The sequence below is a fragment of the Leuciscus leuciscus genome (assembly GCF_965113295.1).
Source record: "Leuciscus leuciscus genome assembly, chromosome: 2".
In the NCBI taxonomy this organism is placed as follows: domain Eukaryota; kingdom Metazoa; phylum Chordata; class Actinopteri; order Cypriniformes; family Leuciscidae; genus Leuciscus; species Leuciscus leuciscus.
Window position 1 is genome coordinate 13,480,695 of NC_138726.1, and position 22,972 is coordinate 13,503,666.

Below are 22,972 nucleotides of genomic sequence, written 5' to 3' on the forward strand. Positions count from 1 at the left end.
TTATGAATATTCAAAATGAGCATCAGACAGAATCACATTGAATTGCCCAAATTTAGCATGATATCATAATTAATTTGGAATCTGCAAAATCAGCATCAGAGACCAAAGTAAGCACAGAGTCATGAAATCAGTGTTTAATTATGAAATCATCATCAGATCCGGAACTCGGCTTTAGAATGCAAAATCATTTGCCAAAACTGACAAATGTCATTTGACACCTCAAATGACAAAACTGGAATATAATCTGGAATCTTCCAATACCATCAGACAACAACAACTTCTCTATTATATAGCCTAATCAATGTGGAATATTCAATATAAGCATCAGTTAACAGTCAGCATTAAATCTCTGAACTCAACTTCATATAGCAGAATCAGCATGGAATATTTTTTTACAAAAAAAAAAAAGAAGCATAGGATAAAAGAATCAGCATGAACTCCAAAATCTGTATCAGATAACATGACCAATAAGAATTTCCAAAATTAGCATCAGATAACAAAATCACACTGATTTTTCCAAATTCAGCATCAAATAATTGAATTACCTTGAAATATCCAAAATCAGCGAAGAGTCAGCACAGGGTCATGATGAAATCGGTGTCTAATCATGAAATCATCATCAGATCTGCGTTTGGGATTCAGAACACAAAACTGGAATATAATCTTCTAAATGAGAATCAGAGGACAACAAATTCAGATGATAAAATCCAAAATAAGCACCACATTTCAGAATCACCTTAATCTCGAATCCGCATTAGATAACAGAATTCATAACACAAAAACATACAGAGAACCCCATGAGGTGCAGAACATTTTCTTTGGTCTTTATTTGTTCCAGATGACAGTTTCATACCAATATGAACATGAAATGAAATTTCCCTAAAAATAACTGTTTATTTTTGTGGCACACTCTGTTTTACCAAAGCGCATTACGCTTTAGTTATGCAGTCTCAAAATAGTGAATGCCATTGAACATAACCTTGTTTTTCTTTGAAACCTGACATGTCTGAGCTGTTGTGATGGACGGTGCCGTGTGAGATACCGATCTCCCGTTTTGACCCGCTGTGTGGAAAAGCAGCTCTCTCTCCCTTATAGATTTTGCATGCCCCATCTGATGATATTCAGACCATGTGAGGGAACGTCAAACGCAGTGATGTGTGGAGCTGGTATGGGAGCTGAAGTGTTGCCTAGCCTCACGGAAATGCTCCGCTCTGCAGGGCCCTTCAGGCAGACGGTAATTGACCTAATATGGCCCATATGCAGAGTGGAATATGTTAAGCCGTGACCTCAGAGGAGTGCTGCATTGTGCCATGACTACTCGAAATCTTTTGACTCGAACCGGCATTCGGTATAATATAATACATTGTTCGATGCGGAGTCAAGACCTGCAGACTCCTCGGCAGATGACTTGAACTATAGCTCACTCATAAAACAGGCCTCAGAAGTGGAAAAATAAAAGAGTACTTTGTATTAAAGGCCCCCTGAAATCTTCTTTTTTTTTTCTTTTTTTTCTTTTTTTGCTTTTAGTATGAATATGTTAGGCTTAAGGTTATGAATAAGCTGGTGTGTTCCAAAACAATGACAAAATTCACATTTAGGAGATATAAGCATTAAAAACGTACAGTCTCTCACTTCCGCTAAAATGGATAATGGATTTTTATGACATCACCACGGACTTCAGCTTCTCATCACATCTTCTGTCCAATCAAATGCTCTCTAGAATCTAAAGTGTCCAGCCCCCTATGCTATAAATATCACCTGGCCAAAGCGACCGTTGACATGTAACGGAGCAATATGGGTTGGAGATGTGTTCAAACATCTCGAGTTTTATTCCATATTCCAACTGTTAAGAATGAAATTACTAGAATTTATTTACACCCCTACTATTGAATCCAGCGTATCATCAGCCCTCCGATTCGCTTCCATTGTGCTGTCAAGTACGACTTGCAGTCTGAGAGGTAAACTAAACGCGATTGGGTATTTTAAAAGGGGGAGGAGCCATTCAATAAGTCTTGCCTTAACTTCTGGTTTCAGGGGAAATTACGTCAACGCATCATACAAAGCTGCACTTCAGTGGGCCTTTAATCTGCTAAACATAATATGTGTTGACCAATCTCCTGTTTTGTTTAAAGTTGGCATGAAATGCAACTCTTTCTGAGGAGGTTGCTAGGGTGTTCTGGGTGATTGCTATTTGGTTTCTAGGGTGTTATATGTGGTGGTGAGTGTGTTGCTAGGCGGTTGCTAGGCTGTTCTGGGTGATTACTAGGATTTTGCTGATATAGATACAGATAGACAGACACAAAGACAGATAAAGAATAAAATAAATACATGCAAGGATGAATCTTTCACTATAAGACCAGTAAACATGCATTAAGAAAAAAATATCATCAATTTTGATTTAATGTTGACTTTAATGAGAATTGCATTTATAATAGCCTTTTTTTCTTTTCTTCTGGTGTTGCTAGCTACTATTATGATCTACTTTAATTTTATGATCTAAAAATGAGGCAGATTATCTAAATATCCCAAACAAATGTCGAACCTTGCGCATGCTTTCAGAGTGTGTTCTGTATTCAATAAATGTATTTTGATTGTTAATGAAGTGTGTTCTTCAGCGTATGCTGAAGGTTTTGGCACTGTCTGGATGTTCTTTGACCCATGATGTACTAGTAACAGTTTTAAGATATCAGAGACATTTTCATTTAATATTAAATGTTGTATTATTTTAATATCAAAGTGTAAATGTTGGAAACAGCAGGTAAAAAGTGAGAGTTTTTGTCCCATGTGTTGGGAATCAGAGAGTATAAAACAAAGTGTGTGTGTCTGTCTGTGTGTGTGTGTCTGCACCTTACCCTGCAATACCATAACCAGCCATGATGGGAACTGTGAAAACGGTCCAAATGTTAATTAAAAAAATGGCTGTGACTGAGCAATGATAGAGATGCTTCATCTTTCTGCCAGACGTGAATGAGCCGAGCCAGTTCTCACTCACACTGATAAGACACCAGAATAGAGAGACAATTCAAAGTAATGAGCTATTTCTGACAGGGAGAGAAACTTCTCTTCATTTTCTTTGGTGCTGAGAAGAGGAACGAGAGATAATTATGACAAGAAGAGCACTTCAAATTAAGTGTAATAGCACATCGGCTAAAACGCGAATCGTTGCTGCGGAACGCGTTGCATCTGCCGTCAATCCTGATAATGGACCGAATGTTTTAAAAATGTTTCTTGCATGGATAGGAAATTACTGAGAGGCGGAACGAGACAGATTTACAGATTGACCATTTAATTGAGTTTCCTGTGAGGTATAAAATGGTTCATTCTTGTCTAGTCTCGAGCCCACTGACCGTCTAAAGCATATTGCACACTCAGCTGAAAAAAAAAAAAAACATGTGAAAATCACAAGCTCTGATTAGATTTTCTGATTAAGACGCAGTTTTGGGCAGTCAGGTGTTCATCCAAGTGGTGCTCACTGCAGAGTCAAATGACGTCCAGCTCCCCTTCTCTGGACGTAATGGGTGGAGCTTGATGTAGTCCGGTTTTAGAGGATGTAGGAATAGAGGGTATGCATTGACATCACTTTCCTGCCAGAACACACCCCCTCAGCCGGACTGAATGGCAAAAGAGCCTGCTGTGTGACTTAATTGGGGAAACTGTGAAAACGCAAGTAAAACAAACAATTATCAGTTTAAACTTGGACTCGATATACAGTAGTGTTCCTTACAACTAACCAAAGATTCAGTGATCCATGGATATTGATATGCAGTCAGGAATCATTTTTCCTGACATTTATATGTGCCTGATTTTGATGCTGGGGAAATACATAAAGCAAATTTGCCTGTGAACGCTTTATATAAATACAATATAGGCAGGTCTAAATCCGGGTGATCACTCATATCAATGTCATATATATTCATATCGTAAACTTTTTTTGTCAGTGTTTATTTAAAAACATCCAATTATGCAGAATATGTGATGGTAAATATTTAATTGAATATTTGAACAATACAATATATAGGGTTACGGTATGATTTTACCCCTAAATTCAGTGTATTGACACACATCCACCTTTCGCTGCCTGGAGTCCAGTTGTTTCTATGAATTGCAGCAACCCATTTGCTTCTCGGTTCTGTAGCTTTCGGCAGTCTGTAAAAATATACCTCAGATTTCTTGTCAAATCTAGTAGTACAGTCAGTCACAAAGCTCTTTCCCGTTTTAGTTGTGTTTTGTGTGTTTGAAAACCAATGCTGCCGCTCAGTCTTTTTGCCACTCAGTGGGCGTAACCGCAGTCACTCCGGCCGACGGTGATGTCACGCGCATACCCTTTATAGGGTTAATGGTAGGGTTATGGGTGTGATTGGACAATCTAGCTCCACCATTGCGTCAAGCTCCACCCATTGGCTATGCAGTGAGCAGCCTCTCTGTTTAACTGCTCCACAAGATACAATGAATGAACACTTCTGAAAAACAAATAACCACTTGCAAATAGGCTACCCATTTTAACGCATTTATTTAATAAAAATGTGATTAAAAAATAATAATGTAATACAATTGCAATTAATCATGCCCTATGACCCATTAGCAAATTTTTGTAAAATGAGAAGTTAGGGAAGTTCTTATTATTATCAATGCTGAAAACAGCTGCTTAATAGTTTTGTGAAAATTATGATTCATTTGGAAACACTTTATTTCGATGGTCCACTTTAGACATTCAACTAATTATAAGACATTTTGCAACTACATGTCAACTAGCTCTCATTAATGTCAACTACATGTCAACTAGCTCTCATTAATGTCAACTACATGTCAACTAGCTCTCATTAATGTCAACTACATGTCAACTTATTCTACTAGCCCGAACCCTAACCCTAACCCTAACCTAACAGTCTACTAATACTTTAATGAGGTTTAGTTGACATGTAGTTAAAAGAGGTCCTTAGTTTGTAGAGTGCCTAAAGTGGACCATCGAATAACATGTAACCATTATTTTTTTTTTTTTTTTCAGGATTCTTTGATGAATAGAAAGTTCAACACAATCTTTTGTAACATTAGAAATGTCTGTACTGTCGGTTTTGATCAATTCAATGCATCCTTGCTGAATAAATGTATTATTTCTTTTTAAAAACAAAATCTTACTGACACCAAACCTTTGTTTTTTGTAATACTCAAATTATCTTAATATTCAATACATTAACAATGTGCCGCGGCGCCGCACGTCAAAATAAATGCTTCTTTTATCAGGAGGTGAAATGGAAGTAGCGAACTAAGTATAAGCATAATTTCCTCATTTAAAATTTTTAATCTATAAATCTGCCCATAACAAAGTGGAAATGTATGGAAGCTTGTTTCAGCCACAAAATAAAACATTTAAAAAGTTGTATATTAATAATTGTGACTTTTTTAACTCACAATTGTGAGTTTACATCTTGCATTTTGTGAGATATAAAGTCGAAAATTGCGAGTTGTGAGATAAAAAGTAGCAATTACATTTTTCATTCTGTGGCGGAAACAAGCTTCCATAGAAACGCTCTGCTTGACTGCATTTGACATCACAAAAGAAAAGAAAAGAAAGAAGAGTTACACACTTCAAATACAAATTATATAATAAAGTTGGCTGAAAAAAAGCCTAGCCAGAAAAATTTGAAGTTTAAGTTGCCAGAGTGTTCTTGGCAGTTGCATGATTCTGCAGATAGATAGATAGACAGACAGACAGACTGACATTTAATTGTCTAGGGGAAAACACATTTTTGTGAAAGACTTAATGAGTAGTCCTGGAGCCATGATGGAATGTCACTCCAGTGCAGTAAATTTGAAATGATTTAAATTAAAAGAAGATTTTTAGCCTGACAGCAGTTTGTGCCATTATAATGTATTCATTTTAAGCTGCTTGTTAAAATTATAATCAGTTGAAATGTGACAAATTAATATGATTGAAATTTAACAAAAGCCATTAACTTGCAATGTATGTAATCATCTTTAGACATCACAGATATCAGATCAAACGTGTTGATGTGCTGAAGTGTTTTGGAGGTTTTATCTAGTCATGGTCAGGCGGTTTTGGGAGGAATCGGGCGGCATCTAGTCTCTCTGTCATCCAGAGCTGCTGAGTGTGTGTGTGTGTGGAGGGAGAGTTTATGTTGAGATGCTGGAGTAAGCGTTTTCCACCCACAGTGCCTGATGATGCGTCTCTATGCGTTCGTGTTTAATGATGCAGAGATGCTGGAAGCTGCGCTCATGGCTGTCATTGATTCACAAGCTGCGGATGTTTATTATGGAGTCACAAGATCAGTGTGTTTGCATGTGTGGTTGTTGCCATATGGTAGGTTATAACAAAGGCATTTAATGTTTGTTTTTTATTTTTATTATCATTTCTTATGTATTAATATATCCTTATAATTGTTTATTTATTATTATTAATAAAAATGTTGGCAATGCAGAAGTGTGTTTACTAATAGATTCTCCTCAGAAAATACAAATTGTCAGATAAAAACAGATATGAGATATCATACATAATGTGTGTGGATTCGGTTTAAAACGAATCAGCGATGTGGGCTGACGGACAGTGTGTGACGTTAGCTGATCCCATTAGCCTCTCTTCTCACTGTCATCGCTATCCTTATATATAAACTAGCAAAGGCCAAACATAGAAAGACAAATTAATAATCCGGTTAATTTGCTCTTTTTGAAGTATAGCAGCCCTCTGGGCATGACTTATTAAAGTTTTAAAACCAAATTAACTCATGCAGCAGGTGATGCTGAACTTTTAATTGCTCATAACAGTGGGCCAGTGCAGGGTTTTTAAAATTAATAAACAATATTAGTTACTGAAATAATTCATTGCGTCACTTTACACGGTCAGTTCTTGAAAACGGCAGGAAATGTAATTATCTGTAATGTAAACAATTATAGATTGTTGTAGATGTTCTGCCCACACAAACACAGAGCCATTAGGATCACATCACCCTGCAGAACAAGAGCGTGCACGTGTTATTTCCTGGGTCGTGGGCCTTACCCATAATTTCTCCAGTGTCTCTTCTGTTTGCTTATTGCTTTGTCTCCCCCCCCTCGTTTCTGTGTTTATTAGCACATAATCTCCCTTGGAGGCTCTGTGTATCACAGACTCCCACAGCCCAGTCAGATCATTTTAGCCCTTTATTTGTGTTTGGAGGACTGACAGCAGACGCATCGGCAGATCATTCTGTCTGTTTACTGACTTCATGCATATACAGGTATATTGAGTATGCATGCACTTTTGGAGCCTATCATGCGTGCAGGTGGTATATGTATGTCATTTAATTGCAACTTTTTGCAGTTGAATACAGTTTTTGATTTTAATGATTGTGCGGCAGCTCTACTTCGTAAAATCAAAATGTATTTATTTATTTATTTATTTGCTTGCTTTCATCTTTGATAATTGCACTATGTAAACCAATTCTGTTTCTGGATTTATGGATGCGCAATTACTGGAATGAAAACAGTTTGGTGTAGTGATGTTTCTTGTTTTCCTCGGGATGATGTGGATCTGTACTTTATAAAGCAAAACTTCCATTTCAGCATTTTAAAGAGGATCGATTATGCAGTTTTTTTTTTTTTTTTTTTACATTTTCAACTTTCTTTAGTGTGTAATGTTGCTGTATGACGATGAAAACGTTCTGCTAACACAATACACACTGATCCGCCGCCCAATCAGAGCAAGGAGGGAGGGGCTTCATAGAGACTAAACGGAGATATATATATTTAATATGCATATTTGTCAGATGTTTATATTTTTCATGGTAAACTCTGATAAACTAATACAAAAAAACACTTCCGTTACTTAAAAAAAGATACGTCAGCTGAAAGAAAAAAAAGGGAAAAAATGTCATTTAGTAACTAATATAACAAACTAAAACTTAAATAAAATATAATTTAAATATTTTAAAGCACACAACAAAATAATTCTAAATATTAATACAAAATATAATAGTATCTCAGTGATTCTAAAATAACTCTAGTGTGGATGTTTCTGCATATTGTACGTAAGTAAAGTGTAGGTTGTTGTTACTATAGACATTTGTGGTTGTTTATTTCTTTCACAGATGTAGATTGGAAGGTGTGGTTACCATAGCAACATGTCTGATATAATAGCAGTAGGCAGTGAGATCATATTTTTTTGCGCTTGAACCTCTAATAATAATTGTCACAACCCGTAGCAATCTAGGTGGACAAAGGATCTATTTGCAGCCGTTTAAGGGATTATTTAGAAGAACTAGAAACAAAACACTCTTCACTATCAAACAAGAACAAAACAACCGTATAACGCAATGAGAATTTTAAAGAGTTTAAAGGAATAGTTCACCCAAAAATTTAATTTTCCCATAATTTACTCAACCTCAAGCCATGCTAGGTGTATATGACTTTCTTCTTTCAGATGAACACAAGAGTTATTGAATAATAATCAGGCTCTTCCCATCTTTGTAATAACATTGAATAGTGCCTGAGTTTTTGAAGCTCCGAAAAGCTCATCCATCCATCATAAAAGTAATCCATACGACTCCATTGGGTTAAGACAAATTAGAAGTCTAAAACTAGACATTATCAAGAAAATTGTGGAGGATTTCGATATAAGAGAAGAGGAGCAACATCCTACGTCATACGTCGGGTCACAGTTTTCAACTGTGCCTGAAAATGCAAAGTTTTGAAAATGCGTTTCAAAGTGTAAGTATTAAAACGGTGTCTGTGTAAACAACAAAAACACGAATCTCTGAAGACGATGATGTCATGCACATGCGTATTACGTGTTCAGTCTATAGTGTTTCATCGCCATCTAATGGCCAAGCAGCAGAATACAGCGTTTTTAGTCGTTTTCGTGGATCCTTGTGAATGGGGATCGTTTTGACAATGGTGTCGTCTGTACGGCTCAGTTTTAAGCATATCGTTTTTGTGTAAACGTATCCTCAGTGAAAACACAGGAAACTGAACTAAAGTAGTGCAAACCCACCCAAACATACAAAAAACACAGATAAATCCTGACAATAATAATAATAACTGAAAAAACAATAGGGTTTCTTGCACTTCTTAGACTGCTAAAATAAGAATAACAAAAATATTAATTGAACCCCTAATAATACTGACAAAAACAGTAAGGCTTCATGTTTGAATTTCTAATAATGCTTCTGGAGATGGTTTCTCTATACTAAAAACGTGTGTCACCATCTGGTACAAATAAATGTCTGCAGCAGAATATAACTGTGATTTTGTATCTGTGGGACATTGCTTGCTTGATTTTCATTTAAACAGTCTGCTGCTAGATCAATCTTACTACTTTTTCTGATTATATATTTATTTCTGATCATCATTACAGAAAAAGTGTATTTTTTTTCTGATTTAAATCTCATTTGTTGTGTTCTCTCTCAAATTTTTCCTGATTCCAGAATCTTCCTCCTCGGGAAACGTCTTAATGGACACAACAACAACACGCACCACAACTCGCCCTGTTACCGTCACCATGACGACCACTTCCACCTCCACCACCACCACAACCACCACCACAACCAAATCACCCGGCACGACGACGACGACACCGGTCACGCGGAGCACAACGACAGACCGCCAGCCTCTTCCCGAGGCCTCCATGCGCTCTGTCCCTTCCTCTGTCCTGCCCAATATCGCTGTGGAGTTCTGCAGCCCCATCACCGACTCCACCCTCACCTGGCCCAAAACACGACAGGGTCAGGTTGCCAAGCAGCCGTGCCCGCCTGGAACCATCGGTAAGTTGCTTTTCAAGGAATCACCTATCAACAACTGTTTTGATCTGTTTACTTTTTGCAATGGTTGCTGTTTTCTACATTATATTTAGTGTTAGGTTTGGTGAATTGCATTTAAAACCGTTAGGGGGTGTTTGACCTGCAAACATCATCATGATTATTATTTATAATGATAGTGCAATTGTAATAATTAATGATAATTGTTGTTATTATTATTTCACAAAACACTCTATATTGTCCCTGTTTTTTTAATTCATAGATATGCATTTACATTGAATCATTTAGCAGATGCTTTTATCCAAAGCGAATTACTAATGATGAGAACAACAGAGGCAATCAAACCAACAATAGGGGAACAACAGCAGCACAGTACATGTTGCAAGGTTTTTATTTATTTATGTATTTATTTTTAACCCTTATGTTGTGTTCAGGTCATTTTGATCCGGAGAGGATTTTCTTTTTCCCGAAAATGTTAGTTAATATTATTGCAATGGACTAAGACTTATTGACTTCGCTCACACGGGGTAAAACTTCCTCCCCAAAATTGTGGGGGATAATTTGTGTAAATTTTTGGGAATTTTTTATTATTTTTTTCTCCACCTTGTTACACTTGTTCCTGATTAGAATCCAAGCTACAAAAAACAGCTATAAATCTCACGCCACACCATCACCAAATATTAGACTCAATCCCCCCGCCAACCCGTCTTCCCTCAACTAGGACCGGCCCTGCACCATCATAGATAATAACACGTGAGATTTCAATAATATTGAAATAGCCTCTGAACTAGGTTTCCATTTCAGAAATCTGGTCACCTTAACCTAGAACATGCTACACTGTAAAAAAAAAAACTGTGAAAAAACGGTATTATTCCGGCAGCTGGGGCGCCAGAAAATTACCGTAAAATAACGGCAAAAAACAATCTCGTTAAAATACAGTAATTTTCCATAATTAAATAACAGATTATATCTTTAATATTACATAAAATCTTATGTAATTATTGGGATTTTTAACGTTTAAAAAAAGTCATATACACCTTTAAAACAATTAAATACTGTAAATTTAAGGTTTTATACAATTATTTTATATAATAATGCTGTCTATCTACAGTAATTTTCTTTTAATATAGTTTTTGTGTAAAATAACAATGAAATTATGTATAAAAAATGCACACAAGTACATAAATTCAAATACAAATGTTTGTAAATTTACAGTTTTTATTTTTATTTGTACCGATCCAATTTCACAACATCTCTAATTAAGTTCTTAATAATAGCAAATGTACAGTCAATTTCTTTTAAATTAACTAAATGTATGAGTACAGAATACCTGCATATTTACAGTATTAGTAATTGAACAAACACTAAACATCAAGATAAGTGATTGATAGGAAATAGATGCTTAGTATATAATTTAGAACATGTAAATATATCCACAATAAAAAGCAATTACCGTATACCTTTACAGTATAACTTATTTTAACATTTACAATTACATTTTATCCAAAGTGACTAACCAATTAAGATAATAATTAAAGATAATAAAAAGCAACAAGTGCAGTGACAAGTCCCAGTTAGTCGCACAGTACACATAGCAAGTTTTTTTGTTTTTTTTTTACAAAGATATAGTATTATTGGGTGAAGTGTTTATGAAAAAGATGGATCTTTAGCAGTTTCTTGAAAATGTGTTGAGTTGCGCCGGTCATTCCACCACCAGGAAACAGTCCAGGTAAATGTCAGTGAAAGTGGTTTTGTGTCTCTTTGGGATGATGGCACCACAAGGCGCCGTTCACTTGCAGAACACATGCTTCTGGAGGACACAGAGATCTGAAGCAGTGAGTTTAGGCATAGGGCTACCTTTAAAGACAACTCTTGCTGCAGCATCTGGATCAGTTGCAGAGGTTTGACTGATACTGGTAGAGCTGCCAGGAGAGCATTACAATAGCCCAGTCTGGATAGAACAAGAGAGTTGTGTAGCTCCGATAGGAAGGGCCTGATCCTCCTAATGATAAGGCAAATCAGCAGGATCACAGCAAGTATGTTTTGGCTGAAAGTTGAACCATAAGCAGTTCTGTCTTGGCAAGGCTGATTTGAAGGTGAAGGTCATTCATCCAGCAAGAATTTTCCATCAGGTAGGCTGAGACCAGCAACCGTCAGATCATCTGGCTGGATTAAAAGGTAGAGATATGTGTCATTAAGATATTAGTGATAGGAAAAGTCATGTTTCTAAATGACAGAGCCTAGTTAAAAAAAAAGAAAGAAAGATGGGTGGAATCTAACACAATCGTAATCTTGCTGTAGCAAATCCAAACCTTGTGCATACTTTTAGTGCAATCATGTGGAATCAGAAGACTGTTATGAACATATGGAATCAGAACCATTATGATTTTTATGTTTTAATGAATTCTTCCCATACCTTGTTTGCCATGATCATCTGCTTTCCAGGTGACCTGAAATCACACACACACACACACACACACAAGTTATTTTAAAACTCAGTATTAGATTTACACATGTCAGAATATGTTCCATTGGGACAATGCAAAAACTCAACTGACTATGATCTTGAAGCTGAGCTGGAAAGGCCAGCAGTAATATTTTGAGCTCCCATGTGATTTTAGCTAAGTTACATTTATAGAAAGTAACATTAAATGAATATGATTTACTGTGACCTAGACCTAGATACACCTAGGGGTTCATCATGTTGTATTCATATTCTAGTCTTCCTGTTCCAGGCTTTCCTGTATCATCAACAAGTACGTTAAGTTACAGACAGTATTTCGATTTCTTAACGGTCTTAATAAAGTTAGTCATGTTAACTATTACGAAATAAACAAAAGAAACACAGTAGGCCTATTTTTAGTAAAACTGTGGCTATTACAATGGTAAAAAAACAGCTAAAAACGTGTTTACTACAATTTTACTATAATAAAATAAAGTAAAAAAAAAGTTTACAAAAAAAAAAAATATTGAAAAATAAAGTTTTCAGCTTCCAGACATGGTTTCAAAATGTCCCGCCATTTAAGAGATTGGTTTAATGTTACTGACTATCATAACGAAGATTTTATACACAATTATGGACTTTAATATGAATAACAAGTCTACTAAAGATTGTTTTAGGTCTATAAGTTAACAAGTAAGTTAGAGTGGGTTCAACTGATCTTTCTTAACACAGATCGATAATTGAAAAGACCCATGCTGCATTTGTGTTTTGCCCTCGACGCCAGTTATGACTGAACATAATTTAAGAATGCTAACGTTAGCATGGAAACAGTCTAACCACTTAACACAAATGTAATATAAAATATCATTTACATGTAGTATTAGACTCTTACCTCAGCCGTTGATCGGTCGGGATGAGGTCTGCTGTGACGAACCAGACTCACTGAAAAAGGGCGCGTTATTTCCGGACTGACTGACACCAGACTACAACTAATATGTGTTCAGCAGCGCTCCTGCTCACGGCTGCTTCTGTCGAATACGATTATAGCTCTGAATCATAGACTCTGAATTCAAATCTCCCGCTTGCCCTTGACACAGATCGACGACAGAGACAGATTTGTAGCTAACCGTTGTGGGCTGGGCGGGACTAAGCAACGAAACGTAATGGCGGATAATTTGAATCTGCGCGCGGCCGCGCGCGCGGGCACACACACACACATTCAAACGCACACAAAGCCACGCAATGTGCAGCAACGCAGATTTTGGAAAAACGATTCATAAAAGACATAAAATATAGGCCTAAATGAAATTTACGGGCAAATACAAATGATGATCAAAATGAACATCTATTTGCAAGACAAAATTAAAAGATTATAAATAATTAAATAGGCCTGCCTAATGTGTGGACAAATCTTAAAACTCACTTTAACCCCCACATGCTTAATAATCTTTAAGGAAAACATGTTAAGTGACTGCTGATTTCTGCAGTTATACCTTATTTTCTTTGTTTTCTAATTCCACAGAAATAATCTGTAAAATATTACTTAATTTTTTATGTAAAATTACACATAACCCTATAAAATTACAGATAATTTCCTTTAAAAAACGTTAAATTAATGTAAAACCACAATAAAAGCAATTACCTGTAAATTTAATAGTGGATCTTTAAATTACAACAAATATCTGTAAAATAACAGGTATTCACTGTATAATGACAAAACGGCAAAATTCTGTAAAAAATACAGACAGTTTCCTGTAAATTTACAGTTTTTTTTTACAGTGTAGCAATCATATAGTGACTCCTTGACCAGTTTTTACAAAGCAAATAAACCCGTGTTACTACATGTTTAACACCTTGTTTTGGTAACACGGGTGTGTTGTTTGGATTGTATTTTTTTCTCTCCGTGGTTATTAGTCAGTCTCTGGATGTGCAGCAGACGCACAGCGTGAGCACAAATAACACAAACGCAGCACATGCATCAAACACGCCACAGCTCGCAGAGAAACATCCTCCCTCTCTCTCGTTCTCTTTCTTTTTGTCATCTTCTTTCACCTCTGTCTGTCACTCTGTTTCCTCTGGTTTTCTTTCCCTAAATTATATTTCTCCTCATTTCTCTTGCTGCATTCTGCTCACATCAAAACATTCCCGTCCTCCCGACTGCAGACTGACTGGTTTCCATGGTTTCGGGTGATTGGCAGTTTCTTCATGATTAGTTGTTTGTTCTTGAAGTTTTCAAAGCGCCAGACTGGAGCTGCAGTTGGAGGATTTGTCCTCTGGACATTTCTCAGAGTAACACGTGTCACATTCACATCTTCCTAAACTCATTAGTCAAAACAACTGCAACAAAAAAATATTTTTGTAAAAAAAATACCCAGTATATACACTACCATTCAAAAGTTTGCTTTTATTCAGCAAGGATGATTTAAATTGATCAAAAGTGAGAGTAAAAACTTTTATATTAAACATTTAATTTGCTTTTGTTCTTCTCTTGTAAGTCTCTTTGGATAAAAGCTTCTACTAAATTATTGTAAATGTAAAAGCAAATCCATAAATGTAAATGTGAAAAATATTCTAAAATATATATATTTTTTTAAATAAAATAAACTAAATAAAAGCAAAAACAAAATTATGTAACACAATTTGCATAAATTACTGTATATTGCATAAATCTTTTTTACATTCATATATTGTAATAAAATCAAAAGCAAAAAAGTTATGTAAAAAAATCAATAAATGTAAATGTAAAAAACATTCTTAAATAAATAAATAGTAAAATAAATTAAAAAGTAATGTAAAACAATTAGCATAATTTGCTGTATATTGCATAAATGTAAATTAATTCATTAAAATTATAATAAAATTAAAAGCAAAAAAGTTTAGCAATTAGCTATTTTTACAAGGATTAATATATTGATGCAATGTTACTTTTATTATAAACATTCCCCTATATGTAGACTAATGTGCTTTATGATTTGGCAGAGCTATTTTTGGGGGTTCAAGCACGAAGTGCTGAAACCCTATTGTGATTGTCCTGATTTTTCTTTTTCTTCTGCTGTAAAACGAATCGTGCAGACCAAACCGTAAGTGCTAGAGACTTTAAACTTGGCCAGATGGAGCCCAAAAATCAAGGAGAGGTTGAGAGAGTATGACCCATGTTGGCCAATAGGTGGCGCTACAACGATCAAAAGCGCGAAACTGCTCATAACTCCTAGGCCGTATGTTGTAGACTCAAGTGTCTTGTATCATTGGAAAGCTGGACTCCTGATGAACAAAACGTATATCTCCGCAAATTTTTTCGCCATTTAGAATTTTGTCAAAAACCTACTTTTGCGAGGTTTTTTGCCCGATCCGAACCAAACCAGTGCAGAAAGGTCTGAGTCTGAATATCAATAATTATCAAAATAAAGTAGAAATTTCGATTCACGGTCGCTAAGGGGCGCCAAAACGAACATTGTGGGAGGAGCCTATTTTACTAAAATGGCTATAACTCGAGAAGTAAATGAGATATCTTCACCAAACTCGGTACACATATGTATGAGTTCAATCTGAGGTCACAGTAAAAAAAAAGGTCTTGGTCTTGGTCCAAGGTGCCATGTATTTCTATGAGGACATTGGCGTATCTCGAAAAACATGGCCACCATCGCCCAATGAAGTTTGAGCACCTATTAGACAAGGTTAACGGAGGCCGATCGTAACGAAACTCGATGGGCATGTTCGACTCATGGCCCTAGAGGTCTGTACGAATTTTGAAAGAAATCGGCCACTAGTTGGAGCTAACGAGTTTTACAGCTCTGTAATCACGTGGTGTTGCACACATCCACACAATATGCATATCATTTGATAGATCTCCTCATAGTGAACAACTTTGCTTCAAGAACCACTGCTGTCAATCAAACCGTTCATCAAGTATTTGCAAATATATTAAAAACCTACTTTTGCGAACTAGTCCTAAGTTTTTCGCCCGATCGGAACCAAACGAGTGCAGTACAATTCTCTGGACTCTCTAGATCAATAATTATAATTTTTTTTCAGAAATTTTGCATTTGGTTGGCTATAAAAGGGTCATTTAGAAAATGGGTGTGGCAAAATACACTCAAAAGCCTATAAGTCCTAAAAAATTCTAAAGAAGCATGCAAAATTTTATTGAGATCGGATCATAGGTGGCGCTATAACTTTCAAAAAGCTATGAAAACCATATATTTACTATGTTTAATTGCCTGTATTGGCTGTAAATGGACTTTACATCTATGATGTCAGTGGTTAAATGCTTGCTAAATAAAATGTAATGTCTTTTTAAGCATGTGTGTTTAAAAGCCTTAAAGGCCTTAAATGCTTGAACCCCGCAAAATGCTGCTTGCAGCTTTAATTTTTTTATTGTTATCATATGAATAATGCATGTATTTCTTTATTGAACATTGGTGTCTTTAATCAAATATCTGTTGTCAGTGTTTTTGTTGGGTCTGGCAGCAGCAGGACATCTGGAGTGTGTGAATGTGTGTGTCTGTGAGTGATCGCACCTGAGTGCTGATAGAGTCACCCGAGTGGAAGAATATGACATTTCCCCCCCTCCCCCCCCCCGTTCTGTCCTTCTAATTAGAGCTAAGAATGAGATGTCTCCCTCCACGAGCATTAATTGACCTTTACCACTGCACTTCAGGGAACACACACACACACACACACACACACACACACACACACACACACACACACACACACACACACACACACACACACACACACACACACACACTGCAGTGATTTTATCTCCATCAGAGGAAGTAATTACACATTCTTTTATGATCACAGTCGTTTGATCACAGTGTTTCTTGTCATCTCTGGATAAAGCAGTGAAGGACGGGATCTCTTTTAATGTTAAAATGCATGTGTTTACATTCCTATAACAAAGCATGATATGAACACACAACAGTGGTAGGCAGAAATGCTCATTTCTCTGTGCAGGGACGGCCATGTTTGCCTGCCAGGGGCCCGAGGGACTGTGGGACCAGCAGGGGCCCGACCTCAGCAACTGCACCTCCACATGGGTCAACATCGTCAACCAGAAGGTTTAAGAAACACACACACACACATATATACATTATAATAATAACAATTATTAGTAATATTATTATCAATAACTGTTATTATTATTTATATTTTTTTAAGCTATATAGGGGCTAGAGTTTTTAATTAGTGATTTTGTATCCCTAAAACTGCGTCCCAATATCCTTATGGTTAAATTTACTGTAAATACACTTTTTAAGCTTATAGCCTTAATGTTTACATCCCTGAGAAACTTTTATCTAAAATGACTTTCATGCTATACTGTACATCAGGGGTGCCCAATCCTGCTCCTGCCGATCGACTGTCCTGCACAGTTCATCTCCAACCCTATCAAACACACCTGCCTTTAATTTTAAAGTGATCCTGAAGACCTTAATTGGTTACTTCAGGTGTGTTTGATTAGGGTTAGAGATGAACTGTGCAGGACACTCAATCGGCAGGAGCAGGATTGGGTACCCCTGCTGTACATAGTATCGCTCATGGATTTACTGGGAATCAAGTGACCCATGACCTTGGTTTTGTTTATCGTCACACTCTACTGTTTGAGCTACAGGAACACTAACACCTATTCTAACACCTTCAGTTTTGCTGACTGTCAGAAAGCTACATTGTCATGCAGCATAATAATTTTAGTAGATCAGTTCATTCAGATGGTTCGTGTAAATAAACATTCAAAATAAAAAAAAATGTGAAGTGAAATGTTTTGTTAAAGGTGATGTATGCAGTCTGTGCTATGTTAAACGCATTCTCTTATGCCAGCTTAATACACAAAGACAGCGGTGACTAAGCAAATTGGTTGAACCCCCTGAAAAGTATTTCAGTGTATTACACACACACACACACACACACACACACACACACACACACACACACACACACACACACACACACACACACACACACACACACACACACACACACACACACACACACACACACACACACTTATGAACTCACATTCACTCCAGTTTGTGTGATGAGTTTTGACTCAGTGTTCACTGTGTGTGTGTGTGTGCGTGTGTGTGTGTGTGTGTGTGTGTGTTGTAGATCAGAGCTGGTGAACCTGCTGCCATAATCTCCCGTGAGCTTTCCGAACAGACCAAGGGCCACATGCATGCAGGGGACATCACCTACACCGTACGGGCCATGGGTCACCTCATCGACCTGCTGGACATCCAGCTCCGGAATCTCACCCCTGGGGGAAAAGACAGCGCCGCCCGGAGCCTCAACAAGGTACTGTGTGTATCATACAACAATAAAATATCTAATAAACTCAACATTTATCAGTCAAATATCAAGTCAAGTCAAATTTATTTATATTACGCTTTTCACAATACACATTGTTTCAAAGCAGCTTTACAGAAAATCTTGGTGATGTTGATGTAAGGGATAATGTACATCCAGACGGTTGTTATCTCAGAATAAACCCCCGACAGGGTGATGAGGACTCCAGCGCAAAGTGACGTTATATATAACAAATATAAACTTTGTTATAATGCGAGGATTTGCTAGCGTGCAGAACCCCCTCAAAAACGCCTGAGTTTTTGTTCAGTGCTAACTTAAACACCTCTGATTGGCCATTGCATTCAAGAAATCAACAGATATGCTTGTGATTGGCTACATTTCTCAACACTGCAAAATATGCTGTAAATAGAAACCTGTGACGCTCTCCAAAGCGCAGACACGATATGCACTACATCGTTTGGCAAATTTGTTTAGCCAATAAGATATTATTACGGAGAAAACCGATCTTAGACCAGCAGTTATGGGCAGCTTTTCCCCTCTAAAAGCAATCAGATGTACCAACAAAAAGTGGTTTGAGTGAGAAAATTCCACGCTAGTCTCAAGTCCGTGTCCAGTAGAGCTAAACAGAGGTAATAGTTTTACATTTTGTGACAAAATTTTAAAAAATCAAGCAGTTTTGCTGTATAGTACTGTATATATCGTGAGTATACTATATGTATGTGGATAAAGTTGGATATAATATACAACTTTATATATAGAGCTGTGTGATAATACAGTTTGCATTTTTGCAATGATTAGTAATTTATAAATAGATGTGTTAATTTGGATTCAACATGAACACTAGTCTTTCTGGTCCAGATTATTATTATGTTTATTTTTTTTATGTGGCATATAGTAATTGATGATAACACAACAATACGCTGTCGTTCAACAAAGCGGTGGTTTCTAAAAATGGTTGTGCAAAAAAGAGTGTAAAATGTGTAGTCTTTGAGGACAGAACATCTGTGCATTCCAGACTGATTATTTCACGGACAAACAAAGCAGAATAGTAATGGATGTACAGTTAGCCGGTCATTATTACAAAAATAAACCCTGACTGGGTGATCGAGACCCTGGTGCAAAGCTCATTACACAGCTACTTACCAGATGCATAAATAAAGGGACATGAAATATTGATCTGAGTTGAAATTATTCTGTTATGTGAGAAGAAAGTGAGCACAGAGTGTGCAGTAGCAATGAAATCTCTGCTTCATGTTGGAGTCCTGATCAATCTGTCAGTATTTATCTTGTGATAATGACTGTCTGACTAGCATTATCCTGCTTATTACACGGCTACTTAAAGGTGCACTCAGACATTTTTTTTCTCATTAGTGAAGGAAGCAACTTTGGTTCTCTTATTTGTTAAACAGTGAAAACATACAAAACTCTAAGGCTGCATTTACACTGCAGATGCCCAATTCTGATTTGTTGACTATATCTGATTTTTTTGAAGACCAGCTTACATCTTCTTTTCAAAGTGATCCATATCCGATATCTGCATATACACTTGGCGAAAAATCCAAGTATATAGTGCAATGGACGCAGATTAAATGATAATACAAGCTTTTTCCTTTCCACACCATCTTTAAAGGTCACTGTCTCTTTGCCCCAAAGGCTCAAAAGATAAAACTTCAGCATAAATCCACTGGGTTGAGCCTTCGTCCTTCATTGCGCCATTGAAAAGAGTCATCTGATGGCTGTTAGTGTCCACCTGAGTTGACGTCATTCGCCACTGTCGCTTTTTCAACAACGTATAAACTCGCATTGACAGGGGAATCCGATCTGTCCTCTTACATGACAGACACAAATGCATATGTGTGGTTCATATCAGATTTATTTCCTCATATGAATGAGGCCTGAAACTGATCTGAGAATATCGGAATCCATGTGTTTTTTTCCTGCTTACACGTTTGTGGGTCATATCCGATCTGTGTATGACATATATGGTGTATATGACTTTCTTCTTTCAGACGAATACAATCAGAGATATATTAAAAAATGTCTTAGCTCTTCCAAGCTTTATAATGGCAGTGAATGGAGGATGAGATTTTGAAGCCCGAAAAAGCATATCCATTCATCATAAAAGTACTCCACACGACTCCAGTGGGTTAATAAAGGTCTTCTGAATCAAAGCAATGCGTTTGTGTAAGGAAAATATCCACATTTAAAACTTTATAAGCTAAAATAACTAACTTATGAATCTCATAAGCGTCGTGGAAGACACCCCTTTGAAGCTAAACACAGATGTGTATGGTTGCAAGCCACAGCATGATGGAACCTGTGTCGATTAGTCTACTATTAAAGCATTAATTTGATGTAAACAATAGGTCTACATAATATTCACATATGCAGTTCATATGGGACATAATGTATTAGCTCTAACATTTAATAACATTTTTATATCACAGTTCTGACTTGGACTTTATAACTTGCAATTGCGAGTTTATACAATTCAGGAAAAAAACAAAACACAATTACAGGACATAAACTCGCAACTCTGAGGAAAGAAGATAGAATAACAAGTTTATATCTTGTAATTCAGATTTTTCTTCTCAAAAATGTGAGATAATCTCGGAATTACCTTTTTTATTCTTTCATTCTGTGGCTTCTATAGACTGCTACTGCAGAATGATCATTTTCTGCCACCAGGTAGCCTCCGCCCACAAAAACGTCATCACAACACCTAAATGGTGATGTTAGCATGTTTCTAAGCTAATAACACAATGCACTAAGCAAATATTGCGTAAAATTGTCCCTTTTAATCAATAGTTTACAGAACTGAATGAAAATCCAGGTGTTCTCTAACATATCCTGCCAAAGTGCTGCTAATTTAGCAGAATATCCTTGAAAACTTGCCATTAAGTGCATTTGAATATCTTTCAAAGACTCAATGCCATGAATCTCACAAGCATTGCCAAATACAGTACATTTCTCTTCCTCAGAAATGTACATTGAATTCAACATGGCAACTTGTATATTGCTTCCAGGTGGACATAAAAAACTTAACCTTGAATAAAATGGGTAATGGCCAGCCAATCAGATTAGAGCTGGTGGAGTTTGTGAATTTTACATGCAAAATGCATCAAACTGTTCTTAGACGTGCCGCCTGAGGCTGAAAATCAAACTAGTTTGATGTATCCGGACTCCATTGGACGTCATGACACATACAGTAGTCTAGACCAGTTTAGACGTGATGCGTGACAATGGTTTGGAAAAGCTAAGCATAACTTATTGTTATTATTTTTTACTTTACCAGAGACAAAGAAAAAAGAGAAAAAAAAGAGAAAGAGTGAGCAAGATAAAGCGTGAATGAGAAACTTCCTCTTTGATGCAGTCAGTATGGAGAGCAGGAGGAGGAGAGCAGTGGGTGTTTTTTTAATGATGTCCGTGTTTGTCAGGATGAATGATCCCCTGTGTTTCTCCTCACAGTCAGCCGTCCGTTTAAAAATAGGTTTCACTCGGGCGAAGAAAAACTCTCACCGTCCTGAGCCTCCTATCGCTCTGAGGACAGTATGCGGCATGAATAATCACCGCCGTTATTAAAGTTTCTGTGGAGTTAAAGAGGTTCGCTTTGACGTTATTTTCTCCAGACCTGCGTGTTGTTTGTCGTCACACGCTGACGTCTAGATCAGGCACTCAGTGAACAAAGACGATTTATTTAGACATTGTGTGCGAGTGTAGGTGTGTACTAATATTACACAGGGTCCTAAATGAACAATCCCAGGAACCAAGTGCCAATAAAATTTGGCTTCAGTGAGAAAATAAAATATAAGGCGATAACTTTAGGAATTGCAACATTCACAAACCATGCAATTAATTAAAATGTTCCAACCCTATACATATTATATTAAGACAAACTTTAAAGACCCTTTATGCAAGCAAGTGCTCAAGTTACAATATAGTTAAATTTTGGGAGGAGTATGTTTACATGTGGTTTCAACAACCAGATGCATTTACATTTGTCCAGTTTCATCTGGAATGTTTCTCAGACCAACTCCTGAAGTGGTTTGAGCGATCGGATTTAAATCCGTCTTGAAAGCGTTTCCGAGGGCATTTCGACCTGAGACCCTATTTTAACGATCTAAGCCAGAGATCTTCAATCCTGCTCCTGGAGGGTCACAGTTTAGTTCCAACCTGCTTCAGCACACCTGCCTTTGAATATTCAAGCGATTCTGAAGAGCTTGATGAGCTGATTCAGGTGTGTTTGATTAGGGTTGGAACTAAACTTTGCAGGACAGTGACCCTCCAGGAGCAGGATTGAAGACCTCTGATCTAAGCGCATGGTATAAAGAACACTGCGCAAGTGCACAGGAATACAACTGGAAAGTTTGGTGTATGTAAGTGCTGCTGAAGTGGAGATTTCTGGCTCAGAGTATGAGAAAAAACCCATTTTGACAAAACGGCCTTTAAAGATTTGTATTGTAAAAAATCATACTTTTTT

The 22,972-nt window shown here is 36.8% G+C and overlaps 1 protein-coding gene across 11 annotated transcripts in view; it reads left to right on the forward strand.

The window, feature by feature from the left end:
- LOC309484925 (adhesion G protein-coupled receptor L3) overlaps window positions 1-22,972 on the forward strand; it is a 326,392-nt gene that overhangs the window by 217,872 nt on the left and 85,548 nt on the right. For all 11 annotated transcript variants that reach the window (XM_082151409.1, XM_082151416.1, XM_082151415.1 and 8 more), the window contains 3 exons: window positions 9,414-9,749; window positions 17,146-17,249; window positions 18,295-18,480. In XM_082151409.1, coding sequence (XP_082007535.1) covers window positions 9,414-9,749; window positions 17,146-17,249; window positions 18,295-18,480 — 626 coding nt within the window. The remainder of the gene's footprint in view (window positions 1-9,413; window positions 9,750-17,145; window positions 17,250-18,294; window positions 18,481-22,972) is intronic.